At 34.0% G+C, this 27,733-nt stretch overlaps 1 protein-coding gene across 2 annotated transcripts; it reads right to left on the bottom strand.

Moving 5' to 3' along the window:
* Positions 1 to 75: 75 nt before the first annotated feature.
* Positions 76 to 27,662, bottom strand: LOC133200875 (rho-associated protein kinase 2-like). 2 transcript variants are annotated; one of them, XM_061336695.1, is made up of 38 exons: positions 27,245 to 27,662; positions 26,319 to 26,400; positions 25,298 to 25,398; positions 24,477 to 24,536; positions 24,305 to 24,382; positions 22,663 to 22,838; positions 21,964 to 22,048; positions 21,240 to 21,387; positions 20,852 to 20,990; positions 20,541 to 20,632; positions 19,916 to 20,075; positions 19,781 to 19,805; positions 19,681 to 19,698; positions 18,804 to 18,818; positions 18,460 to 18,551; positions 17,625 to 17,733; positions 17,238 to 17,396; positions 16,742 to 16,822; positions 16,194 to 16,359; positions 15,655 to 15,761; positions 15,190 to 15,340; positions 14,427 to 14,587; positions 13,745 to 13,867; positions 13,557 to 13,618; positions 12,784 to 12,853; positions 12,071 to 12,174; positions 10,210 to 10,396; positions 9,953 to 10,046; positions 9,623 to 9,717; positions 9,117 to 9,248; positions 8,540 to 8,762; positions 4,299 to 4,470; positions 3,728 to 3,806; positions 3,417 to 3,482; positions 2,498 to 2,630; positions 1,723 to 1,788; positions 1,284 to 1,416; positions 76 to 430 (listed from the first exon to the last, which is right to left on the bottom strand). In XM_061336695.1, the coding sequence occupies exons 1-38, from the start codon at positions 27,338 to 27,340 to the stop codon at positions 328 to 330; spliced, it is 4,143 nt and encodes a 1,380-aa protein (XP_061192679.1). In that variant the 5' UTR covers positions 27,341 to 27,662; the 3' UTR covers positions 76 to 327. The 2 variants fall into 2 exon arrangements, with proteins under 2 accessions (XP_061192679.1, XP_061192680.1); XM_061336696.1 differs by lacking the exon at positions 19,681 to 19,698.
* Positions 27,663 to 27,733: the final 71 nt, after the last annotated feature.

The raw sequence follows: 27,733 nt of genomic DNA, 5'->3' as shown, positions 1-27,733 counted from the left end.
GCTTTATTTTCCATTATCACTGTTTAAGGTATCCCTTCTCAATATATCAGCATAATAATAATAATAATCACATGGTAAAAATTGACATTTTTTATTTACATAATAATGATATAAATGTACATTTAAGCAGGTTCGGACAGCTAGAAACCTTGAACAATGTATGAACAGACGTGTCAAGGAATGTATAAGAATAACTGTTATAAATAAATAATAGCTACTATTTGTAATGGTTATGTGACTTTGATCAGAGTCACTAAATGTTTTCAGTTAACAGGTGAGCTAAGCAGGCCTGGGGTCAGGCAAGCTAGCCTGGGAGGGTTTGAGCTGCTATGATGGTCGACTGTTAGATGGAAGAGTTGAAGAGGAACGGGCGTTAGGCTGACGGCCCTGAATTCCAAATGAAGCGTACTGTCTTGTGCCTCGTGTAGGCCTGAAGAAAAAATAAAAAATAAGTACTTTATACATGCTCATGTACAGGTACGCCTCACAATTTCTTAAACATCATAATTATTTTCCAAATTTGCAAAATGATACCTTCCCTGAAAATAATATATGTAGCACAAACTTTAAAAACCCCTATTAAATCAAATGAGAATGTTATAGAATCTAGAATATACAGGTACATCATCAGAATTGTCTGAATTACACAGTCAAGTTGATGGGAATTTAAATTATGTCTCTGTTATCTATTATCTTTCTCTGCTGTTGGTTTATTCTGATATTATTGAGGAAAAGATTTGTCAAGAAAAAATTCTTGTTTATTCCAAAACTTTGGCCACCATTTGAACAATTTGTTTAAATCTACATTGCCTAAAGATGCTTGCAAAATAAAAATATGACTAATTATAACTCTGCTGTTCTTGAGAAGATTTTTTTTCCTTAACAGTCTCAAATAAAACTTTACTCTAATATTGAGGCACTACCCTTCCCAAGCGGCTATGATGTGAACTAACTTGAATTAACACTGTATCAAGAAGTTTTAAGTTTTGTATTTTCTGGCCTATCAGTTTTTGAGGAGGATATTTTTAAAGATGCCATCAAAGATTCCTTATTTTTTTATTATTCCCCCCTTGGAAGAGTGTGTGACCCTTTCATTGAATAAATATGAATCCCCTTCACTCAAATATGTGCTAAGATTGGTTGAATGGATAAGTGGTTCTTCAGGAGTTAAAAATGTGAAAAGTTTACCACTGACAGAGAACAAGCAACAGGCAAACATCCTTTGATCATCAGAGTTCACTTAAGCCTTTAGCTAAGATGAATTTATAATAAAAGTCACTAACCCCCCTGTTCCTGAGACGGCAAAGCCTTTCCCTTTAATCTTTTTACTGAGGTGTTGGATCCACATCTTCTGTTTTTCAGTGGTTTCTGCTAACAGCAGCATTTCCTTAGCCTGTATATTCTGATCAAAGTTCACTGAAAAACAAGACATTCCGATATCACAAGAAATAACTTTATCAAAGGCAAAGATTTACAAAACATATATCTGTTGTTAATTTATTTCATGACTTCAAGTTACCTTTAATTTAGACTTTGACAAAAATGTAATACAAGTTTGTTCTTTTTTATGTTCAATCATACATGAGAGATGAAAGACCAGGAACATTTTTCAGTTTGTCCAGAAAATTAACCTTGGTAAAGTATTGAGTCATCATTTGCTATTTTATACATTATCTTACAGTTCTTTTTTCTTACATTATTCTACAATTCTCATCTACTTACCTTTACAATATCCTACAAATTCTTCATTTTTATCTAAATGGTCTTTATGAACCTTTGTATGGCATCCTACAGTAAACCAACACAGTCAATCACAGATCATTCTAAATATCTCTGAAAATCATTTTTCTTAAAGAGGAACATTAAATGTTATATACAATTATGGACTTTTTAGTATACGCTGATATGTGGTTATCAGAACCTATGTAATATTGACCAAAGCCACAGAAGCTGATATCAACTGAGCTTGCAAAGTCAATATCACTTTCTGTATCTTCAGTCAATATAACTTGACATGGGTTCTATAACCCTATAATGACCATACACTGGTCCACAAGTTATATTTTCAATCCAAAATGATATGATATGTGTGGATTGGTATATGTAATAAACTCTTAAGTCCTTAAACTTTTTTGTTAGGGTATAAAATTCCCATAAAGCACAGACTGCTTTGGCTTTTTTAACTTTTATTATTTTAGCTGTCATATTCTCCATTATGCTAACCTGAGTTGGCTAAGAAAAACTTCAAGATTGATATAGGCATTTTTGCTTAAAGAAGAAACACTGAATCATGCTATGTCACATTCTGCAGACATGCCTTCACATCAATATCAGAAAGAGATGAATATCTTATGATGTCCTTTCAGCCAATGAAAATTGTGAAACTTATCTTCTTATACAATATTTATTAATAAATTTCTCTGCCAATAAAAACAATGAATTTTAAGGCTTATGGACGATGAAGCATGTGCCACACTGGTGTGTTAAGAATACTTACGTCTACACTCTAGAGCTTGTGGAGGATGAAGCATGTGCCACACTGGCTTGTTACAGGAATCACATGTGGTAGGAGTACGGTAATGAATCGGTACAAACTCGTGGCCTTTATGTTTCTCCACGGCAGACTTGTCCTACAATAAAATTCTTATGTTTGAACGAACAGAGTGAAGGATTATCAGTAGTCACTAGTGTTCTATCTTATAATTGTGATTTCAGTTACCAGGCAAACTTAAAACACAGATAAATCCTCTGCATACTTACACTGTACTTCTCTTCAACTTGTCACAAACTCCATTGTTCAAGCTGGTATAAAATTTGCTCTAAGATTGCCTTAGTGTATCATAACAGATACAAATCTGTAGTAACTGATGACATGTATGTACATCCTTTGAATGAAGTGACAAATCTGATGATTCTATTACTAACCCAGGGTTGTCCCTAAGAATTGAAGTAGCTTGGGACATTCAAAAAGTAGAAGAGGGTCTGGGGTTCCTCTCCTAACTTGAGGTTGACGAAGAATACTAGAGTAACCCGAGGATAACGTCATTATAGGCGGGGAAATTCCTCGGCCCCCGGGTCATGGGGACAACCCTGCTAACTTGAGGGAGATTATCACAACCTATTTCCTCTATAACTTACCTGAGGGAGATTATCATGACCTATTTCCTCTATAACTTACCTGAGGGAGATTATCATGACCTATTTCCTTTATAACTTACCTGAGGGAGATTATCGTGACCTATTTCCTCTATAACTTACCTGAGGGATTGTCATGACCTATTTCCTCCATAACTAACCTGAGGGAGATTAACATGACCTATTTCCTCTATAACTTACCTGAGGGAGATTATCATGACCTATTTCCTCTATAACTTACCAGAGAGAGATTATCATGACCTATTTCTTCTATAACTAACCTGAGGGAGATTATCATGACCTATTTCCTCGGGCCGTCGATTCTCCCCCTCTGTAGCATATAGCACCTATAACAGAGCACTTCATTATTTTCATGACATAACTCATGTTAACAATACAGGGAATAATTTAATTATTTACAGCATCAATTTATAATCAATTTGCAGCTATCAATATACTTTAAACAATCATAATTATAAAATTTATGAGTATATAATGTGAAGAAATGCACAATTTTAGTAGTAACAGAGATATTTCTTGTCAATTGTCCACTAACAATGAGACAAATATTTCTACATGACTACTACTGCACCTGAAATATCCTTGGAATATCTTTAGAGTCCGCTCTGTACACATCTCCTTGTGTGACCGGCCTCACATGGAACAAACATCTACAATAACATTTTTACTTTAAGAATTTTATACTCTACACAATTAAGTAATACACATTTACACCATACATCTAGATCCGAGACATTCTGTCTATCTCCCCAGTATATCTGACGTTTAATATTTACTCTATGTCTAGCACTAGAACTGGATCTGAGACATTCTGTCTACCTCCCCAGTATATCTGATATTTAATACTTACTCTATGTCTAACACTAGAACTGGATCTGAAACATTCTGTCTACCTCCCCAGTATATCTGAGATTTAATACTTACTCTATGTCTAGCACTAGAACTGGATCTGAAACATTCTACCTCCCCAGTATATCTGATATTTAATACTTACTCTATGTCTAACACTAGAACTGGATCTGAGACATTCTGTCTACCTCCCCAGTATATCTGATATTTAATACTTACTCTATGTCTAACACTAGAACTGGATCTGAGACATTCTGTCTACCTCCCCTGTACATCTGATATTTAATACTTACTCTATGTCTAACACTAGAACTGGATCTGAGACATTCTGTCGATCTGCCTCTGTGTTGTAGAATAACACTTTTTTACTGCTAACAACAACATACTGCTTCTTCCATCCATACTTCTTTATGTTTTGTTTGTTTGGCACTGATAACCATCCCTCCATATAAGTATCACTGGAGGCTGTAAACATAACAAGGAGAAATATCATTGCAGGCTGTAAATATAACAAGGGTAAGTACAGTACAGGCCACGAGTATTCCCCGAAAAACACGGGGTCCCGTAGACCGTAAGTCCACGCTTTAGCGTGGACCTCGATCAATGTCGGTGTCTTTGAAGTTAGGGTGTCTGCGCACCGTGTAACACGGTGTGTACGCGCGGTGTATCACTGTGTCCCATTACAATATCACGCAGAACTTATAATAAAAACTTTTCATTTCTTTATTTAATCAATAATATCAATTTCCTTTGAAATCAGATTTTTTCACTTTTTTTTTTAGATATTACTACTTGTTTACCGATATACAGATGTTTGAACAAATAAGATGCCATAAAATCTAAGATCAACGTGCTCTTGTCCAGCAAAATACAAACTCTTCAAAATGTGTATGTACATCCATGTAAGTCAAGTTTCAAAAACCTAACTATACAAGAGAAAAAAATATGTTCAATAGTCAGACTTTTATTACACTACGAAGGAATACACTTTCATAAATTAATTACCTGGTTGTCTTTTCTCTTGATTATAACTGTGTTCATTTTCATTTACAGTCATTTTCGTAACAAGATCTCTTTTACCATACGTATGCATTCATATGTGGTATTTATCAGATGCATGGTTTATTTTAAAAATCATTTTCTACGTACTAAAAAGAATTTTTTAAAAATATATGCATCTAAATAAATAAAATCAAAAAACCTGTCAGATACACACATGAACTCTGCTCTCTGATTACTGTGTATTACTCGGCAAATTATACTTTCGATTAAGGATTATTGCAATCTGTATTAAATCATGTAAAACATGGAGGTAAATATCACACACACACACAAAAAGCCGACTTTTGGTAACTCAAATCTGCTTTTCAACTACTGTACAAATATTACCTTATTCCGAGATTATTTTATGAAAAATGTGTCGTACGGTTTGCGAAAAAAAAAAATCAATTAGCGAATGTAGAGCGGGGATGTTTAGAACAAAGCTTCTCAATGACATGGTCAACGTATTATCATGGTGTTAAGGAAGAAAATGTGTAGTTATAACCAAAAAAAAAAAAAAATACCTCGCCTCTTTCAAGCTACATGCATTATGTTTGCTACCCCCCCCCCCCCCCCCCCCCCCCCGCAGCTTCTAGAAAGCGATATAATTCAGCTAATTAAAAATTAATCGAAAGTCTGTGGATTTCTATGTTACATTACTGTGAAATAAAACAGTCATTATTGTTTATATGTGTCTGAAAAAGGATAATTTACAAGTAAGTTTAAAATCAAGTCAAAGTACACGTGTAGTGGACTGGTGGTGTAACCCGGTAGATGAATTCAGCTGGAAGTCACTTTAGAGTGTTATACACATGATACCGTCAGGACGAAAGAATTTGAAAGGTGTGATAAACATACAGCGCCCCGACCCTCCGGCTGCATCCCAATATATTTTAAAGAAAGGTGTAAACTCGGAACTGACCATAAGAATGTTTCAAATCACAAGAGAAATACTTTCCGCGTGAACAAACTTTCAGGGCCATCTAGCGTTTGTGCGATTTTGATCAATTGACAGGTAGAGCACAAGGATTTTGTGTGTTACGGAGAACAAATTGATTGAACACATATTGTAAATGAGTTGAATATGAAACGAAGTTACAGAATTTAAATAGTATTATAGATTGGTTAATTGTGACTTTGGTAATATAAATAAAACGAAGAATTAAATTTATAAGAATCTCTCCTCTCTCTCTCATTGTTTCTTTACACGTTTTTCATTTAAATAAAAACTTATTATAAATACTTACACTGAAAAGATTTTAAAAGCATATATACTAGTTTATGAAAAGATAAAGACAATCGTCTGTTACGAGAAATACTCTTGGACATTATAAAAAGAAAGATTTTTTTTTAGATTTATGCGAAAGGATCTCTCTCTCTCTCTCTGGCATTGTTTCTTTAAACACTATTCAGTTAAAGAAAAATTTATTACCAGTACATACTTGCACTGAAAGGATTTTCAAAATACTAGTTTATGAAAATCTGTTACGAGAAATACGCATGATATTGTACACAAGGATTTCGTGTTTTTGCTGTCAATTCTCGCTTATAAATTCAGAATAATATAAGATTAACAAAATGAATGTGCTCTACTCAGGAATATATAATTAATGCTTTGATTGTATACTAAAACAACTGCAGCTCGGATCGTCTACTACATCTAATGCAGCTCGATGGATCATGCTATTTAGTCTTTCTTCGTTGCATGAGCACATGGAATAAAATTCTTCGAACATTAAAAATTTCAATCCAAATTATAATTTTAAAAAGTAACTAAATAACCTTATGAAATATGAACTTCTGGGCGCACGATAAATTCAAAACCATTTCTGCTACCGATATTTCATCCTACTACATATGTCATTAGTACGATTCAGAGCACAGTCAATGTCTTCTAGATTTTAAAACGATAATTATACATAAAAATCAAAGTGATTAATTGTTTTTAAATTTTAAAGTTTTTATCAGAACCAAACGATTTTCTCTGTAATGTTACCAACACAGTGCGGCACGGAGGGATTTTTCTACACACGGTGCGGCACGGTGTGCCTACCTGTGTATTTCAAATCGTGTACACGGTGTAACACAGAGCATTTCACACGGTGTGTTTTCCACCATGCGACGGGGAAAACTCATGGCCTGTACTGTGTCATTGTAGCCTCTTAATATATAAATGTAAGCGTAAACTTTAAAGAAGGCTGTAAATATTACGAATATCAAAAGAAGTTTATAACAAGGGTAAATGTCACTGAAGGCTCTAAATATGTACATGTAAGTGTAAATATCAAAGAAAGCTGTAAATATAACGAATATCAAAAGAAGGCTGTAACTATAACCCGTGTAAATGTCACTGGAGGCTATAAATATGTACATGTTGGTGTAAATATCAAAGAAAGCTGTGAAATAAGATATTCAACACATCATTGAAGCCTTTACTCGTTTATTGTTATGATTCTGGAGGCTGTAAACATACGGAAATAAACAATTTTAACTAAAATTAAATATGTGGCAGTCAGACAGGTTCGATCGCCAGTGGCCAGATAGCTCAGTTGGTAGAGAACCTGACTGGAGATTAAGAAAGCCCGGGTTTGAATCCCAGACCGTTCCGTTGCATTTGTCTGCTCTCCTGTTACAAACATATGGAATATGTGTTTGGAGTGAAAACCTCCACTAATTTTTGATATTTTTTTTTTCTCATCTTTTATTATGTTGACTCTTCCATAGCGACTTTTTTTCTAATTTACATGTACTGGTCAGACTACATGTACTGGTCAGTCTACATGTACTGGTCAGTACTGGTCAGACTACATGTACTGGTCAGTCTACATGTACTGTTCAGTCTACATGTACTGGTCAGTTGTATAATTTACATGTACTGGTCAGACTACATGTACTGGTCAGTCTACATGTACTGGTCAGACTACATGTACTGGTCAGTTGTATAACTTACATGTACTGGTCAGACTACATGTATTGGTCAGTCTACATGTACTGGTCAGTTGTATAATTTACATGTACTGGTCAGACTACATGTACTGGTCAGACTACATGTACTGGTCAGACTACATGTACTGGTCAGTCTACATGTACTGGTCAGACTACATGTACTGGTCAGTTGTATAATTTAAATGTACTGGTCGACTACATGTACTGGTCAGACTACATGTACTGGTCAGTAGTATAATTTACATGTACTGGTCAGACTACATGTACTGGTCAGACTACATGTACTGGTCAGACTACATGTACTGGTCAGTTGTATAATTTACATGTACTGGTCAGACTACATGTACTGGTCAGACTACATGTACTGGTCAGACTATGTACTGGTAAGACTAAGATATTTTTTTTTATGTTGACTCCTCCATAGCGACTTTTTATATAACTTACATGTACTGGTCAGTTCTATAACTTACATGTACTGGTCAGTTTCATAACTTAACGTACTGGTCAGTTGTATAACTTACATGTACTGGTCAGTTTTATAACTTACATGTACTGGTCAGACTAAGGTCCCCGTCCTCGAGATGAGAGCTATTTATAGACATGTTATCCATGACGGCCAGTTTCTGCCGGAGCTGCTCAATCTCGCTCTCCTTTGCGTCGAGTTCCATCTGTAACTTCCCCTTCTGTTGCCCCTCCTCAAAAAGCGCCGCCTGGGTCTCTGACAAATCTCGTGAATACTTTTCCACCATCTTGTTATACTTTTCCTTCTCCTGTTATAAAAAAAAAGATTCTCAATTATTAAAACAGTATAAAGTAAGACATCTAAGTTATAAGTATTTGTGCTTACAACAGCAATGTTTTATAAAGAACATCAAATATAAAATATACTCTAAAATTTTTGAATAAGAGTTTGTGTAGGAAAACACCTTTCACTTAAAACTAATTCATAATTCTAAGGTAATCAGGTGATTCACTGTATTCTAAGTGACCCAAAAATAATGAAAGAGACCATTCTATCTCATATCATATTGATACATACAGTAAATAAGTCACCCTACAATGTGTAACTAATAGAATCCAAAAGTCATTTTTGTCAAACTGATAGATAACTTATCGTATCTTACCATATGTAAATCCTGTTGAAGCCTTCTCATCTCTTTCTCTTTCTTCTTTATATTCTGCTCCGCAGCACTGTTTTTTGAGGATTTGGACTGGTATCCTTTTCGATTCATTATTTCTGCTAATTTATTGACTGCCTACAAAACAACAAATGTCAATGAAAATGGTGAAGATAACTCATAAATCCCGTCAGCCTAAGCCAGCTGGCTGTTTTAAAGAGAAACTGTAAGCATGTGTTTTAAACACTTACATGTACTAAGCACATGTAGTAAAATCACAGCTTTGTTATTGTGAAAGGAAATTTACTCACTCAATGATGGCTATTATGTTCTCTGTGTAGTAACATATAACTGATCTGCATATTTAGATCACAGTCAAGAGAGAAGTTCTTCAACTGTACATTGTCTTACCTGGATCAACTGTACATTGTCTTACCTGGATCAACTGTACATTGTGTTACCTGGATCAACTTGTACATTGTCTTACCTAGATCAACTGTACATTGACTTACCTGGATTTTCTTGAGTTTTTCTTCCTCCAAGATTTTCTTCAGTTTCTCAATTTCTGTATTTGAGCCACCAGACTGCGACTGAACTACCTGAAGTTCTAAATATAGACCACATTCATCAGACTGACAGGATCTTTTAGACCTAAATATCAGTCTTATTTATAAGACCAGAACTTTACATTTGTTGTTTCACACAAATTGTCTAAATTGTTACCTTCAGTTTCCCATCCTTGATATCAATAAATAATCCAATATTTCATTCACTTTTACACAAATTCAGTCATTGGACATCTTTTCTGATCATAACCTTGCTATTATCTGGCAGTAACTAACCTTCTTGAACTGTCTTTAACTTGTTTTCTATGTCCTCTTTCTCCGACCGCACCTCCTCAATTTCTTTTGTAAATTCTCGTTTGGACTCCTCCAACTGAAATACATGTAAATTAAAATAAAACAGTCTTTCAAGCTTGCATAGTGCATTACACTCATGAAACTAAAACAGAAAATTGGGTTGGATATAAAATACTCTAAGAAGTAAATTGAAATCAATAAGCATTACACCAGAGTTAATAGTTCACAAGATTCATTACCACAAGAATCATGTGTTCCTTTTTGCTGAGGTCCGTTTTATGGCGATTCATCAATTCCTTGATTTCCAGTTCCAGATACGTCTTTTCCTTTTCCACATCAGACAGCTGTTCCTCGGCTATAGACCGGGCCAGACCCTCAGAGTCAGCCTTCGCCAGGGACAGCTGTAGCTGAGCAGCCAGAGAATCCCTAAAATCAATATAACGATTCAGTCAACATGATAGAAAACCCTACAATCAACACAACAACTAAGTCAACATAAGGAAAACCCTACAATCAACACAACTATAAAGTCAACATTTTAAAAGAAAAATCCTTAAAATCAAAACAACTATTATGTTAACATTTAAAGGAAAACCCTAAAATCAACACAACTCAGCCAACATTTAAAATGAATTCCTAAAATCAACACACTACCTAGGTCAACATTTAAAGGGAATCCTTTTCATCAACAATAAAATACAGGGATACTTATAAACAAAAAACACTACTCTGACTAAACCTACATTATAGAAATTATGAGCCTACAAGTTTTAACATGTTCTAACGGAGAGAAGAATTTAATTACAATAATTCTTAAAGAATGTACATGTACTTATAAGAAATTATGTTTCAAACTTAAATAATGTATTGTTATAACCTAGTAGTGGGGCACTTGCTCCAAGATCAGGAGGTACCTATTCTAGGTCAGTATGTAATTGACTTTTAAACAGTGGCCAGTACTGTATATTTACCAATTTTCATTGAAAATCTTCTGCAGGACACTCTTGAGATCAGTTCGCAATTGACTTTTATACAGTGGTCAGTACTTACTTTTCGTGGTGGACACTCTCGAGGTCAGTGGTTAGTACTTACTTTTCGTGGTGGACACTCTCAAGGTCAGAGGTCAGTACTTACTTTTCGTGCTGGACACTCTCGAGGTCAGTGGTTAGTACTTACATTTCGTGGTGGACACTCTCAAGGTCAGAGGTCAGTACTTACTTTTCATGCTGGACACTCTCAAGGTCAGAGGTCAGTACTTACTTTTCTTGCTGAACACTCTCAAGGTCAGTGGTAAGTATTTATTTTTCCTGCTGCACACTCTCAAGGTCAGTGGTTAGTACTTACTTTTCGTGGTGGACACTCTCAAGGTAGGAGGTCAGTACTTACTTTTCATGCTGGACACTCTCAAGGTCAGTGGTCAGTACTTACTTTTCGTGCTGGACACTCTCGAGGTCAGTGGTCAGTACTTAATTTTTGTGCTGGACACTCTTGAGGTCAGTGGTTAGTACTTACTTTCCGTGCTGGACACTCTTGAGGTCAGTGGTTAGTACTTACTTTTCATGGTGGACACTCTCAAGGTCAGAAATCAGTACTTACTTTTCGTGCTGGACACTCTCGAGGTCAGTGGTTAGTACTTACTTTTCGTGGTGGACACTCTCAAGGTCAGTAGTTAGTACTTACTTTTCGTGGTGGACACTCTCAAGGTCAGAAATCAGTACTTACTTTTCGTGCTGGACACTCTCAAGGTCTGTGGTCAATACTTAATTTTTGTGCTGGACACTCTCGAGGTCAGTGGTTAGAACTTACTTTCCGTGCTGGACACTCTCGAGGTCAGTGGTTAGTACTTACTTTTCATGGTGGACACTCTCAAGGTCAGAGGTCAGTACTTACTTTTCGTGCTGGACACTCTCGAGGTCAGTGGTTAGTACTTACTTTTCGTGGTGGACACTCTCAAGGTCAGAGGTCAGTACTTACTTTTCATGCTGGACACTCTCAAGGTCAGTGGTTAGTACTTACATTTCGTGGTGGACACTCTCAAGGTCAGAGGTCAGTACTTACTTTTCGTGCTGGACACTCTCGAGGTCAGTGGTTAGTACTTACTTTTCGTGCTGGACACTCTCAAGGTCAGTGGTAACATCTTGATATTGTTTTCCCTTCTCCTCCACGTCTTCCTTCAACTCTTTTACTTGAGTTCTGTACAACGACTGAAAAAATCAAAACAGGCTGTACAGTGACTTATGCAGGAAAGATCCTTCTATTTTAGAGAATTAAAAGTACAGATATAACTTACAGAGATTACAGGTATAGATATAACTTACAGAGAATTACATGTATAGATATAACTTACAGAGAATTACAGGTATAGATATAACTTACAGAGAATTACACGTATAGATATAACTTAGAGAGAATTACACGTATAGATATAACTTACAGAGAATTACATGTATAGATATAACTTACAGAGAATTACATGTATAGATATAACTTACAGAGAATTACACGTATAGACATAACTTACAGAGAATTACACGTATAGACATAACTTACAGAGAATTACATGTATAGATATAACTTACAGAGAATTACATGTATAGATATAACTTACAGAGAATTACATGTATAGATATAATTTACAGAGAATTACATGTATAGATATAACTTACAGAGAATTACAGGTATAGATATAACTTACAGAGAATTACACGTATAGATATAACTTACAGAGAATTACACGTATATAGATATAACTTACAGAGAATTACATGTATAGATATAACTTACAGAAAATTACACGTATAGATATAACTTACAGAGAAATACTGTTCTGCCTCAAGCTGATCTTGTAATTCCTTCATCTGGAGATCATTTATAGACAGATCTCTGTAAAAATAGGCACATTTTTCAAGTCAAATGTCAGTTATTTATTTTTATAATACCCTAGCCTTGCTTTTATAAAACCTATATCAGAGAAACATCTTTATCTTTATTAATAAAATACATGTACTTTTATGAAAAATAATTATGCATATAAAGTATCATCATCAGTATGAGAATTAGCATCAATGTGAAACTCCCTCAAATTTTAATATCTAAGACCCCTGATTAAACACACACTACAGTTATAACAATCATTCTCTGACGTTGCATAATATTAATTTTAATAAGCAGGAACTTTTTACTTGTACTTTTGACAGACTCACAATTTGCCAGAATAAAATTCTTGAGAGTAAATTGTTCTTAAATTAGAAAATTTACTTAAGTGATATTTCCAGTATCCTAAAACACATTTGTAAACTGTTAGTATTTATTCAACACTTAACAGCAGACACAGGAGATGACAGGTCAAGGTTAATACTACAAATTACCTGATCAGAGATTCACAAAAATTACAATATATGTCTTGCCAATAAAAACACTATTGTATTCACACGAAAATAAGATCTTGCGATATATTACAGTGATCTACAGAATTTACTCCCAGAAATGACATTACCATAATATGCATTTCCCTGAACTTCATACATGTACATGTATATGCATAGCTTTACCCACTCCTGAATGTATACAAATAAACTGTACATACTCTCTAACTTTACGTAATTCCTCCTCTAAATTTCTCTTCTCTTCCTTCAGGTCATCAATTTCCTACAATAGAAATTAAACAATTCAATACTTTCTGATTATTAAATCTGAAATCTTAAATACATGTACATGTATAAGAATTTAACTTTTACTGCAATTCACAAACATGATGACATATTGTTTAGTTACCTTGTTCAGCCGTTTCTCCATGGTTTTGTAGCGAGTCAGATCATGAGTCTGGCTCTTAAAGTCGCCCTGCATCAGATTTCTTCTCTGGATTTCTTGCTCTACTTGTAGGGAATAATTTTTGGACTGAAAATTAAAAAGTTATAAGCTTACTCAAAAAACGATTTAAAAACCCATTTGTGAAAACACTTCCCTCCATTGCTGTGTAGTAAAACAATATGTTTGAGGAATATCTATCAACCAATAAAGTCTTTATTTAATAAAATGTATGGATATACCTTCATTTTCAAGATTTGATTTAAAATCTTTTTAAACCTTCACCTTTTTCATTTTTTCATTATTTTATCATCAAAGTTGCATTCTTACATCTCAGATCATTATGAAAATAAAGTGAACAAGCACTAAATGACAGGGTTTCCAACAGAAAATAAACAAACACAGAACAAATGAATCATAACAGTTAAATTTGACCAAATCACGGTTTCATCAAACAAGAACCTAGTTATAAAAAAATAAAGTTAAAAATTAATGAAACTTTTGAAATTTTACTTTTCAACATAACTCCACTGACTTACCTCAATCATGTAAGTGAATTGTTTTCTCTAGAATGATCAATTATTAAATAGCTTCCTACAGACACAGTGCTTATCTTATTCACTGTAACTACTAATGATGTAGTAAGTACCTTTTCTTTTTCATTTTTTAGCTCGCCCTGAACGGCTGTCACTTGTTGTGTCATCTGTAACAGATCCACCTTGAGCTCAGATTTTTCCTTCTCTGCCTGTAGTAATTGGTTTTCCACAGTAACCCGCGTCGCTTTCTCCTGGTCAAGCTTTACTTGGATGTCTGCAATAAACAAAATCTCCATCAAATGGGAGCCATTTATTTCATGTTAGAGAGTAATTGTTATTCTATCTACATTGCCTGAACACTCTTTACTTTTAATTTGACTAATTCCTGCTATTCTTTAGAACAAGTACAAGTATTTTAATGTAGAAATAATAATGAATAATGAGGCATGAACCAAAATCGTCATCACAAATTCCCCAAATCGTCATCACAAATTCACCAAATCATCATCACATTGATGACTGATTCACAATTTCTTCAATCATAATCATGTCTTACCATTGATGGCTGATTCACAATTTCCCAATCATAATCAAGTCTTACCATTGATGGCTGATTCACAAATTCCCCAATCATAATCATGTCTTACCATTGATGGCTGATTCACAAATTCCCCAATCATAATCATGTCTTACCATTGATGGCTGATTCACAATTTCCCAATCATAATCATGTCTTACCATTGATGACTGATTCACAAATTCCCCAATCATAATCATATCTTACCATTGATGGCTGATTCACAAATTCCCCAATCATAATCATATCTTACCATTGATGGCTGATTCACAAATTCCCCAATCATAATCATGTCTTACCGTTGATGGCTGATGTCCTTGCCTCCTCCTTGGACAATAGAATGTCTTTTTTATCGGCATTAAACCTTTTGATGGTCTCCTGATGGTTGCCGATTTCAGTCTCTAGTTTTCTTTTATACGTCTCTAACTCCAGTTCTACGTGGCTCTTACTCTGTTTAAAGTACAAGAATAGTTACCTTGTACTCTTAAAACTACTAAAAAAAATCTTGTTTCTGATACATTCAAAGTCTTAAAATTTAAATTCTTGGACAATCAAATCTTTAAATTTTCAATGATTGACAGCTCATGTGTTCTTGCAGTCATGATTATATTGAGAACCCAGCTCATCAAATTTTTAAAGCGTTCTTTATTTAAGAATTTTAAGAATGGGCAGATTTTAAAAGTCAATTTTCAATGTTATTTCTCAGCACAATTTTAAAAATTTCAAATGTTTTTCTCCCCTGATTTGAACATTTGATAATTCACCTTCTCTAATCGAATCACCGAGTCTTTAACTCTCTGAAGTTCAAACGTCAGCTCCTTTTCCCGATCTTCAGATTTTCTTTTTTCCGACATTAATAATGAGATTCGATCTACAGAAATAAATATAAAGATGAGGATCTTGCAACCACTTTTATTTTTCGTGATAAACTCATGTTTTCACCAATAAATTTTCTGTAAATGGCCTAATTCTTCTGTTGAAAAAGCTGTATAAAATCACAAAAAATTCTATCTTTGAGGACACTTTTTATAACTAGCCTCATGGTTAGTGTTTATGTCAGTAAGGTGATACATATATATGAGGACACCTATAGTAACTTACATGATAACTCTGATGTTTGTGAGGACACATACAGTAACTTACCTGATAATTCTGATGTGTGTGAGGACAACTACAGTAACTTACCTGATAATTCTGATGCAAGGACACATACAGTAACTTACCTGATAATGCTGATGTGTGTGAGGACAACTACAGTTACCTGATAATTCTGATGTGTGTGAGGACATCTACAGTAACTTACTGGATAATTCTGATGTTTGCGAGGACACTTGTTGATTACTGCTCCGTTCATGTTCCAAAGTTGACTGTAATTCTAGCACTTCTTTCTGTAAGGACTGTTTAGCACTCAGGACTTCATTGTATTTCATATTAAGCTCAGTGTAACTCTGTTCTGATATATTGTATCTCTGAAAAAAATAAAATATTAAGTCAAAATTAAATTATACATAGGTTTTTTTTCACATTACTTACTTATGGTAATTCTTAGATTATTTATTGTAACTCAATTACAATGTTATGCTTAGACAATGTATTTTTATTGTAAGTTCTGTAATTTTATAACAATGTAATATTTAGTTAAAATTATCTAATTCTCATTGTGATTATTATTTCTGTGTTATGATGTAATGCTTACAGTTATCCTTATTCAGTGTAATTCTTAAAGTGATTCTAATTCAATCCATTTTTCAGCATTTACATCTATTTTAAAACTTTTTTAATGTGATACATTGTTAAGTAGTTCTTAATCAATGTCATTCTTAGAGTACCTACATGTATTGTAACCCTTACCTGTTGTAATTCAGCACATGATTTCTTGTATTTATTGGCACTTTCTGTCTCTGTTTTTATTTTTTCATTTAAATCTGATATCTGTTGAAAAAGAATAAACATCAAATAATAAGTCATCAAATCTCTTTCTTTGATATGCTAGAAGACAATAACAATACAAATTGCCAAATCTTAATGTCTTACATCTTTTTTTTAATTTTCCTTCAGAAAATGTGAATAAATAGTTTGTATAAATTCCACATAGCCATTTTATTTTAATAGACTGAAAACTTATAACCACTCTCTGTACATTGTAGATTTTTTTTCATTGACCTGTTGACTGTTGATTGAAGCAGTCCCACTAAGGGCTTACCACTATTTCTCATTGTAGATTTTTTTTTATTGACCTGTTGACTGCTGATTGAAGTAGTCCCACTACGGACTTACCACTTTCTCTATATTGTAGATTTTTTTGTTGACCTGTTGACCACTGATTAAAGTCCCACTAAGGACTTACCACTTTTTCTAGACTGTAGATTTTTTCATTGACCTGCTGACTGCTGTTTGAAGCTTCCTTACGAGATTTTATTTCAGCCTCCAACTGTTTTTCCTTATCCTTCAGCATGGACTGCAGGTTTTTCTTCAGTTCCAGCTCCATGTTCAACTTTCTCTGGTTCTGTAACACAGAAATAAATTATAAGCTTTCTTGTCTTCAGACTTCTATATCTCTTGTATCTCCATTGACAAAATTTTAATGATCTTACAGTGACTTACCTCCTGTAAATAACATTTGATCTTACCTCCTGTAAATAACATTTGATCTTACCTCCTGTAAATCAAGTTTGATCTTAACTCCTGTAAATCAAGTTTGATCTTAACTCCTGTAAATAACATTTGATCTTACCTCTTGTAAATCACGTTTGAGGAAGACTAGATTTTTCTCCAGCTCTTGGCAATCTTTCCTAAGGCGGGGTTCCTCCATATTTAGTCTCTCCAGATCAGACTGAGCCATTCTAAAACACACAATCCCAAGCTATTTTGTAACATAGAAACTTATACTATAATAATAAGCTATTTTTTTTTTCTATATCACAAAATCACATAGATAATTGGTTTTTAATAACATGGAATCATAAGGTATTCTATTTTCTAAAACACAGAATCATTAGCTATTTAGTTTTCTAAAACACAGAATCATTAGCTATTTTGTTTCAACAATGCAAAATTATAAGTTATTTTGTTTTCTATGACAACAAAACATAAGCTATTTTATTGCGAAAGCTCAAAGGGTTTTCGAGATATCGCGCAGAGACGAAAGTGTTACAGACAGACAGAAATACAGACAGACGGACGGACAGACAGACCCAAATTAATATCCCCCACTTTCAGTGAAAGTGGGGGACAACAACATCTGGATTAGACAAGTTTCACTGTATCTACTTTCAAATTAATATCCCCCACTTTCAGTGAAAGTGGGGGACAACAACATCTGGATTAGACAAGTTTCACTGTATCTACTTTCATTTTACCTGTATCTACTTTCTTTTTACCTGTATCTACTTTCTGTTTACCTGTATCTATTTTCTGTTTACCAGTATCTACTTTTTGTTTACCTGTATCTACTTTCTTTTTGCCTGTATCTATTTTCTGTTTACCTGTATCTACTTTCTTTTAACCTGTATCTACTTGCTCTTTACCTATATCTTCTTTCTGTTTATCTGTATCTATTTTCTGTTTACCTGTATCTATTTTCTAATTCCTCTTTAGCTGCTTTCAGTGAGCGGATCTGTTCCTCCATTTGTTTGAACCTCTTGTCTCCCTCTCCTCCTCCCTGTCAGATAAACAAACATCAATACACTACCCTCCCTGTCAGATAAACACAAACATCAGTACCCTATCATCAAAGTTCACTTGAATACTTTAAATTTAGACCTAATTTTTGCTCTATCCTTCCTGTCTGATATTCAAAAGTAGACTTTAACTAATTTAATCACATTGTACATGCATCTTTAATTGTTACTTTTGATTTTTTTTTACAGAAAACAGATGATTTTACCACATTAATTAGCATGTCTGTACTTACATCCATAGATGAAACCTGAAAATGTAACAAAAATAAAATTTAAGCAGGGATGATGAGATATGAATGTTATAAAACCCTGCACACACAGACTTCAATAATCCAATCTTCTAACTCTACATAAGCATGCTATATTCCAGATACCTATTACATCATCAATGCATTCAGCTAACAATTAAATCCTGAACATTTCAAACTAAAGAACTACAGATGTATACTTCATCATTCCAATCTACGGTCACAGCATCCCAAACAGAGTTTGACAAAGTCATAAAAAGGTGGAGACATGAAATGTGATTCAGTGTTTTCATCAATATTTCCCTCCTCATAACAGATTAACCATCAATGTGCATATCATCACCCAGTGCAAGGTGAATTTAACATACTGTAAATGTACTTTCTGCCACAGATTCATAATTCCACAGAATCACAATTTCTGTTCAATCAAAGGGTGGAAATTTACGTGGATTTCATTGCCATTGCATGTCTTCAATGTTCACAAAGTGTGCTGTGACAAATTTCTATGGGAAATTTGTGACTGTGTACATAGTCTAAATTAATCCCATGCAGAAGTACCTCTACAGCATGCTACTGAAACAATTGTCAAAAACGGAGACTGTTGTCCAAATTTTTCTAATTTCATACATTCTTACTTTGAGTTGATTTATTTAAAAGAATGTCAATCTTGCTTCTTATTACTTTAGCTGACTGTACATATTCTGAGTTCATTTACAAGTACAGGTATATAAACATGTTTATTGTGACTCAGTTCGCCCATGCCTATCCAAAAGACACAGAATTAACACTGGGTGACAATTTGCCAGTAACCCAAAAGAAAGTGCTACGTGTGATCTAGTCTATATACAAGGCATTCACTTACTGATTTCGTCTGGTGACTCTGGAAAGTAAATATCCAATATTGTAACATGTTCTAAACACATACTTACTATTGATGACTTTTTACGTAAATCAATACTTACACTAGGACCAGATTCAGATAGTAGCCTGAAAAACAGAAAACCAAACATGATCCCCAGAATATGTATACATATATATAAGTTTCTAGAAATGATTACACTTAAATGATGTTCAGTGATATTTATGCATATACATACTGGTATTCTTTGTTGTATGTAAAGCCGATGAATGGAAGATGGTTTCCAGCGAAAGCTTTGGGAACAGCAAAGGATTCATCTGGGGTATCGTCTTTTTCTATGTCTTCAAAATTACTGGTGTCTACATCACTAGAGAGCTCGGGAACAACTGGGGGTGCAGCTAAAATACACAGGTAAAATAAAGTTACTGGTGTCTACATCACTAAAAAGCTCGGAAACAAAGGTGTTGCGGCCAATAAAAATAAATAAAGAAAACAGAACTTATAGAAAGCAGAAATTTACAGGGCAAAGCAAGAAAACATCTAGGAGTGCAGTTCAGAGACATCAGGCAGCATGCATGCTACATGTGATTCATCTGTTTATTCCAGCAATATGAAAGACTAGAGATAAATGCCAAATAGGAAAAATATAATTTTTATATTTGAATACATTCAGTAAAAAGAAATTAAAGTGTATGAAAAGATATTTCAACTTAAGCACAGGGTAAATCAATAATGGACCACTGAATCATGAGATTCAGCTTTCAGTTAATAGAGGATTGCTATGTGTTATTACGGTAACCTTGTCTTAATGTATTCCAAGTCAAAATAAAGGATAACAAAGCTATGATATTATGTGTTACTACCTTGTCTCAGTGTATCCCACGTCCAGTCTGTGTTTCTGAAGAACTGATGTGTCTTTATTTCTTCTATTCCATTTCTTCCCAATCTCTCCGTCCTACAAAATTAATGAAAAATAACAAAAATCCCAAAAATTACACTTATACTTGATGATTCATTAATTGGAAGAAGGTGATTATTCTCAGATTTAATACTAAAGATCTTATTTAAAGCAGATAAAACTGATGATTAGTAATAAAATATTCAGTTACTGGTGATGAGTGAAAAAAATATTCAGTGTCTGGTGATTCATGATAAAACATTCATTGTCCCTGACCTGTCAGTAAGAAAGGCACAAATCAAACTTTTGGCTTCTTTTGAAATCTCAATATCTGTTGGGAAGCTAAGTGAGTTTTTGTGATCCATGATTTTTCCATATGTTCCTACCAGGGAATCTGCATAGAATGGGGTGTCACCTAGGAAACAAAGCAACATACGATTTTACGTTTTAACTCACTCTTACACATACATGGTCATGCAAATGCATTAATACAGGATAAACCACTGAAAGTTATTCAACATTAACTAAAAATTTGTAAAGCATATTCTTAAACAATTCAGTTTTTAAATGTTGCCATGACAATCCTCTCATACTTAGTGATAAGGTAACAACAGGTAATTAGGTCAGTTCAAGTGCACCTGTCACAGGTGAGTGTGTTACTTACCCACCAACATCTCAAAGAGAAACACCCCCACCGACCACCAATCACACTCCCTCCCATAAAAATTAGGTCGTCCCTGGGACTGAAGAACCTCGGGTGAGATGTAGTCCGGAGTCCCCACCGCTGTATCAGATCTTACCATTCCACTGTTCTGTAAAAAATCAATGAAAAATAAGTATGCAGGCAAAATTAATGTCAAGATAATGTAAGCAATAAATCAACTATATGAGGGTGTACCTCATCATGTATAAATCTTTTTAAGTTAAACTGCACTTGATGAGCATTATTCAATTTGTATTCATACAATCCATTTCTTTGATGACATTATATTTACATCCACTAAATATTATCGCCTATATTTCTTAAGAAAACCATGGTTGTTAATCAGTCAGTAAAAGGTTGTTAATCAGTCAGTAAACACTGCTAAGCAAGCCACCTGTATAGATTCCTTGTGCAGTGTGGCTCTTCCATCAATAAAACAAACAATGATGTACATTTCAATAATATAATATTTAACATACTTAATCTTACTTTATATGATTATTTATACAGAGGTAAATATAAATAATAAAATGTCTTTCTTTGGTTGTTAGTACGGGAATTAACATTGCAGCTATTGAGAAAAAATTACCGCGTAAACGGGTTGTGTACCTTTTTCTGCAACAGCTGCAACATTAATCCCCATATTTTAACAAAACAAAGCATTTTATTGTTTAAATTGACTCACTTTATCCATTCTCATACATGTCCCAAAATCTGCCAGCTTTAGATGACCCCCACTGTCCAGAAGCATGTTGTCGGGCTTCACGTCCCTAAAAACATTAAGCAATTAACATATTATCGAGCTTTACATCACTAGAAACATAACAAAATTAACATATTTTCAATCCCTAAAAACATAAAAGCAATTTACATCAGATATACATGTGTAAACACATTACACTCTGAATATCATGTGTAAACCCCAGGTTAGCATTACAAGGAAAGAATAAATTTCTTGAACACTATAATACAAAATTATCAGTTATTGTCCTTACTTCATGTATCAAATTTAGTGTGTAGTCTCATACATTTATATTTACATTTCCAAATATTTTTCCTTAAGATTCTTTGCAAATTAGAAAAAGTTCATGTTCTCATGAACTACCGTGAGATGAGTAAGAATATTTCCATTGTGATGTGATTGAAGTAAAAAAATAGTGCATACTTTTTTTTTCAAAAATGATTGTTGAATGACAAAAATATGTGGCAAGTCATCAGAAATATAATGTAAATATAGGATATGAATTTAATTTTTGAGAATTCATGAGGTACATGAACATGAACTACAATGCTTCACACCTGCATATTTATCATGAAGTGCTACCGCTTCAACTAAATTAAATTCATCTCTTAAATATATCCCCTTATAACTGGGCAGCCTTACCTGTGAACAAAGCCCATGGAGTGAATTGCATCGAGAGCCAGGACTACTTCAGCACAGTAAAACTTTGCCCATTTCTCAGGCACATCATAATTACTCATAAGGTTAACTAAGTCACCACCTGGCATATAATCCATCACCATGTACAAGTATTTGGCATCTTGAAAGGCAAAGTGGAGCTACAACACAAAGTCAGTATAGTAATGTAGTAGTTCAACATCAGATTTATATTGCTAGATGAAATGTGGAACTAAAACACAGTCATGATAAAAACAATAAATAAATGATAGCTAGAGAGAGACTCCATAAAGACCACATCCCCAAAAAAAGGTGATGCAGCTTCAATACCAGTTCTATACAGTCAGACAAAATGTGGAACCCTGTCATTATAGTCAAAACTTGTCAAAGGGAACGTGAACTAAAACAAAGAAACATCCACGAGAGAAAGTTGACCTAAAACACCAGTGTGTACAGGGTTCTCATTAACGCAAGAATCTGCGTCCTAGACGCAGCAAAATTATTTGGGACGCAAGGTTCTTAAAAACGATGCGTCTGCAGACTCATGAGTGGACGTGTCCTCGTCAGCGAGAAAATTCGGGTGCTTTCGAAAACCGGAGATTTCAGATGTTAGGATTTGTCAAAGAAATATTTAATCGAAACCTTCCTGTAACTATCATAAAGTTTATCCTAGAAACAACTTTTCTTGTATCTATTTCTATTTTTTTTTTAAACAGGGATTGATTATAAGATATTTCATGTTTATTAGTCCATAGTCATAATAGTGTCGCATGCCAAACTCCGATAGCTGTAAACGCAAAGTAGCTTTTTTTTAAAAAAAAAAAAACACTTTTGAATTTTGGGTTTTATCTAGAAACCATAATTACTGCTTGTATACACAATGCGGCTTGATTATCTTGTGAATTTCACCCAGTGCAGACGACCGACAGGATTAGTTACGCCTCATTGCACAAGACACCTGTGATTGTATACAGTCAACTTTAGGGTACTAATTGATTATGCAACAGCTAATTTTAGCTTTATTTTTTATGGTAATTGATTATGCATGTATTTTAGAGTATGGCTTGGATGCATCACCAGTTTACATATTTGAATATGTTAATATTTCGTAAACAAACTGTTAAAATAATGAAAGATTTTTTTGATGTTTGGATGGAAGGATACTGCAATAACTCAGTTGGGACTCAACATAATTTTTCTGGGACGCATCAAATTTAGCTGGGATGCAACCTTGTCAGAAATCTTGAGTCCTGGGACTCAAATTAGCAAAATCCTAGTGAGAAGCCTGTGTGTAGAAGAGAAAGTTGTCCTACTGTAGACAGAGAACAAAGACTCAAACTCATAACAATGACATAATGAACATCTAAAACTTACAATTCAATACTTATTATTACATTTATGTATGCCTGTTCAAATGACACGATCACACCACCACACTTTATTGCAAAATTGAGAGAGCAGCCATTACTGTTCCAGTATTATTTTATTTTCTTTATGATGTTGTTCTTGTATACAGTTCATCATTTGTGACGTCAAAATAAAAATCATCACTGTAAGTTTCTGACCTCCCTATCCATGTTATGGCATCACTTTATAAGAAAAATAAATAGGGAATGTAAATGTTTACCTGTACAATCCATTGGCTATTAGCATTAGCCATTATTTCTCTTTCTTCCCAGTAAAATGCTGAGTCTGATCTTTTAATCTACAGAACAAAATGGTCACGAATTTTATTAATAAATATAAGTCAGAGAAGAAACTGAAAGTTGACCAATATCTATACTATTAATATATCTCACCATTTCAGTCTTACTAAGGAGTTTCATTGCATACACCCGTCTAGTTGATTTGTGTCGAACCTAAAAAATAAATTACATCCATCTTCAGTAAGCAAGGCTTTAAGTTTAACTTAATAAATAGCAGGGCTCTACATTAACTTTTTTCCTATTTGTCCATTTGGACAAGTGACCGAGTCAATTACTTGTCCGAACTTCAAATACACTTGTCCAAAATTTTTAATAAAGATCTAATACTGTCAACTTGAAAACTAAAACAAAGTCCTTTAGTTACATGTGCTTGATTGATTCGTGATGTTATTGATAAATACAACAAACACATAAAACAAAATTTTATCTAGGCTTTCTGTCCTGACAACAACATTCAATGTTTCCAAGTGAAACTGTCAATATCAAACAAAATCCAAACTTCGTAACGACATAAGTTCTATGCCTTTGCAGTAGTATGCAATTAGTGAACTTCGATCCTGATCGATTGTGAACTCAATTACATAGCGATCCATATCGGAATCGAAGTTCAATTTTTATATACTGTTTCCGTCTATAAACTTTAAACAGTCATTCTTTATATTATTTGAAGACTTCTTTACATCTAAATGTACTTGTCCAATCGGATAAGTCCCAGCAATATTCATTTGTCCGTAATTTTTTTTCACTGGTCCCGAACAAGCGGACAAGTGTTAACGTCAAGCTCTGAATAATTCATCATGTTACCTTTAAATCATGATGAGACATTTTTGTTATGACTATATCTGTATATGATAATGAAATGTTGAGGATAGAAATATTATAAAGTTTTAAAACAATCTGTGGGGTTTTTTTACCAGCTGAACTTCTCCAAAGGCTCCTCGCCCAATAACCTTGACCACTTCAAAATCGGCATGTTTCATACGACAACTATTCACAAAATCCACAGGTTTCCCATCTGAAATTAATTGTTAGTCGAGATAAAACATAAGTGTCTAATGAAGCCATTAATAAAGATATGAATTGTAATAATTGCTTTGAGTTATGTGTTAACAATTGTATGGTTTACAATTTACACAATAAAGTAAGCTTTACATATATTATTCCATTATAATACTTAATAGTAAGAAAACTAAAATACCTCTCTCAACTTAAAATGTTTTGCTCACCATTAGTTAACATAATTATAGATTTATATTCCTGAAAATACACTAGCTGTAGTCATTTATGAATTTATCTAAATGCTATATTTTTTATTCTTTTGGACCAAATGAGTGACCATTTATCAGACTTTGGAATTAATTTTTGGGGAAAATAAATAATATACATGTAAATAATCTGTCCTCCAATGGTTCTGAGCTGCATATTTCCCATCTTGCCAGTTAGTGTTCCATGGTCTTAAGTACTATGATAATTTCACAATTTGTTCTTGAACTTCACAAGGAGCTTTAAAAATTATGAAGTTGTGTCACTGCTTTTCCACTTAATTTTACAAGTGACAGTTCTCTACTTACATTTTACAAATGACAGTTCTCTACTTACATTTTACAAGTGACAGTTCTCTACTTACACTTTACAAGTAACAGTTCTCTACTTATATTTTACAAGCAACAGTTCTCTACTTCTAATTTACAAGCGACAGTTCTCTACTTACATTTTACAAGTGACAGTTCTCTACTTATATTTTACAAGCAACAGTTCTCTACTTCTAATTTACAAGCGACAGTTCTCTACTTACATTTTACAAGCGACAGTTCTCTACTTACATTTTACAAGTGACAGTTCTCTACTTACATTTTACAAGCTAGAGTTCTCTACTTACATTTTACAAGTGACAGCTCTCTACTTATATTTTACAAGTGACAGTTCTCTACTTACATTTTACAAGAAATTGATCGACACTTTTGTTTCTTCGGATGGCAGGATGATCCAAGTCACAGACAAGGGCAGATAACCCATCCTGGAGTAAAAACAAATATAAGTAAATTTCAACAAGGAAATTTGTTCACTTTATAAATAAAAGTAAGTTAATTTTGTATGGTAAATAAGTAATGATTCATAAGTGATTCTCCTGTTAAAAGTTTAATTCTCTCCTGGATATACTGTAGATGTGTTCTGTCACACTACATGACAAATTTTAAATGTACTGATTTACAGGAAAACAGGAGCATACAACCTCTATAATTAATATTTCAAAGACATGCAAGTATAGTTAGAATAATCTAACTGTGTCTCGGGACAGGCCCTCACCACATTAAACCGGGTCCGTAGGACATTTATCATTTTAACGATAGAACATTCTATCTAATGCAAGTAGAGTATGTCCTTGTCTAAGAAAGAAAAAAATTCATTTCTTAGATTGTAAAACTAAAAGATGAGATACCCAGGCTTATTCTCTGAAATAGAGTACATCACTTTCTCTCTGGTACTTCTTCAACATAAACACTATGATGGAAATACCCATACCCTTCTTTAAACCCCCATCACAATCACATACTATTTTTCTAATACAAAGATTAGCACCACTCTTGTAATTTAATCAGCCACATAAACATAGGATTTGTTAAATAATAAGTTATTATATTCTAAACCTCAAGCTTCTTTACTGGGGTGAAAATGTGATTTATCATTAATAATTTTGTTTACAGTAATAATTTAGAGTCCCCACCCCTTCAGAAGGATTCAAACATGAATGACACTACCTGTAATCTCCTAGTTTTTACATGTCTCCCACCAAAATTGACTCTTCCCTGCACCCTCTCTGTACCCCCCTCCCCTGGAACTTTAAATATTCTACGCCTTACCAGGAGACTGTTGATGTTCAAATCCGAGCTGGGATCCTTCAGACGTTCTTCTATCTTCCCCAGTCGAATTCTGTACTCCGGGTCAAAGTTGGACATTTTAGCGTCCGTCTCAGACTAATTACTCAAATGAGACAGTTACATAATAAAAATACAAGTTCCAAAGACTGTCCCCTCCTCCATTCAGCATGCTGATCCGGAGGGTCAACAACCACACACTTCCGCATGCATTCCTTAATGTTTACAAAAATCAAATCATTTGCAAAATGTTCTTTAACAGAAATGAATGAGTTAAGAAATACGTAGGTATCAAAATGCTCCCTCTTTCGGCTAAATTTACTTTCGACAAACACCTGTCAAACTAGTTTTAGTGTGTAACCGCCATTAAAATTGCAACAATATGGCCTCCCCGACTCGATTACTTATTTCCGGTTTATTTAAATGTATGATGCTGGCGACTGCGTTCGTTCTAGTGCTAGATTCTCCATTAAC

This window comes from Saccostrea echinata, unplaced genomic scaffold (assembly GCF_033153115.1).
Source record: "Saccostrea echinata isolate AGI-Se365-2 ecotype Australia unplaced genomic scaffold, CSIRO_AGI_Sech_v1 ptg000041l, whole genome shotgun sequence".
NCBI classification, from domain to species: domain Eukaryota; kingdom Metazoa; phylum Mollusca; class Bivalvia; order Ostreida; family Ostreidae; genus Saccostrea; species Saccostrea echinata.
Note: the sequence above shows the minus strand (reverse complement) of the source record. Positions and strands in the feature narration are given on the sequence as shown.

Bases quoted from the DNA above. Each gene is read 5' to 3' on its own strand.
- LOC133200875 (XM_061336695.1), bottom strand. From the start codon at position 27,340: ATGTCCAACTTTGACCCGGAGTACAGAATTCGACTGGGGAAGATAGAA. The intron at 24,383-24,476 runs GTGAGATATATT...TTTGTTCTGTAG, and splicing joins TCCTTAGTAAGACTGAAATG to ATTAAAAGATCAGACTCAGC. The intron at 8,763-9,116 runs GTAAGATACGAT...TTTTTATAACAG, and splicing joins TTCAACAGGATTTACATATG to GAGAAGGAAAAGTATAACAA.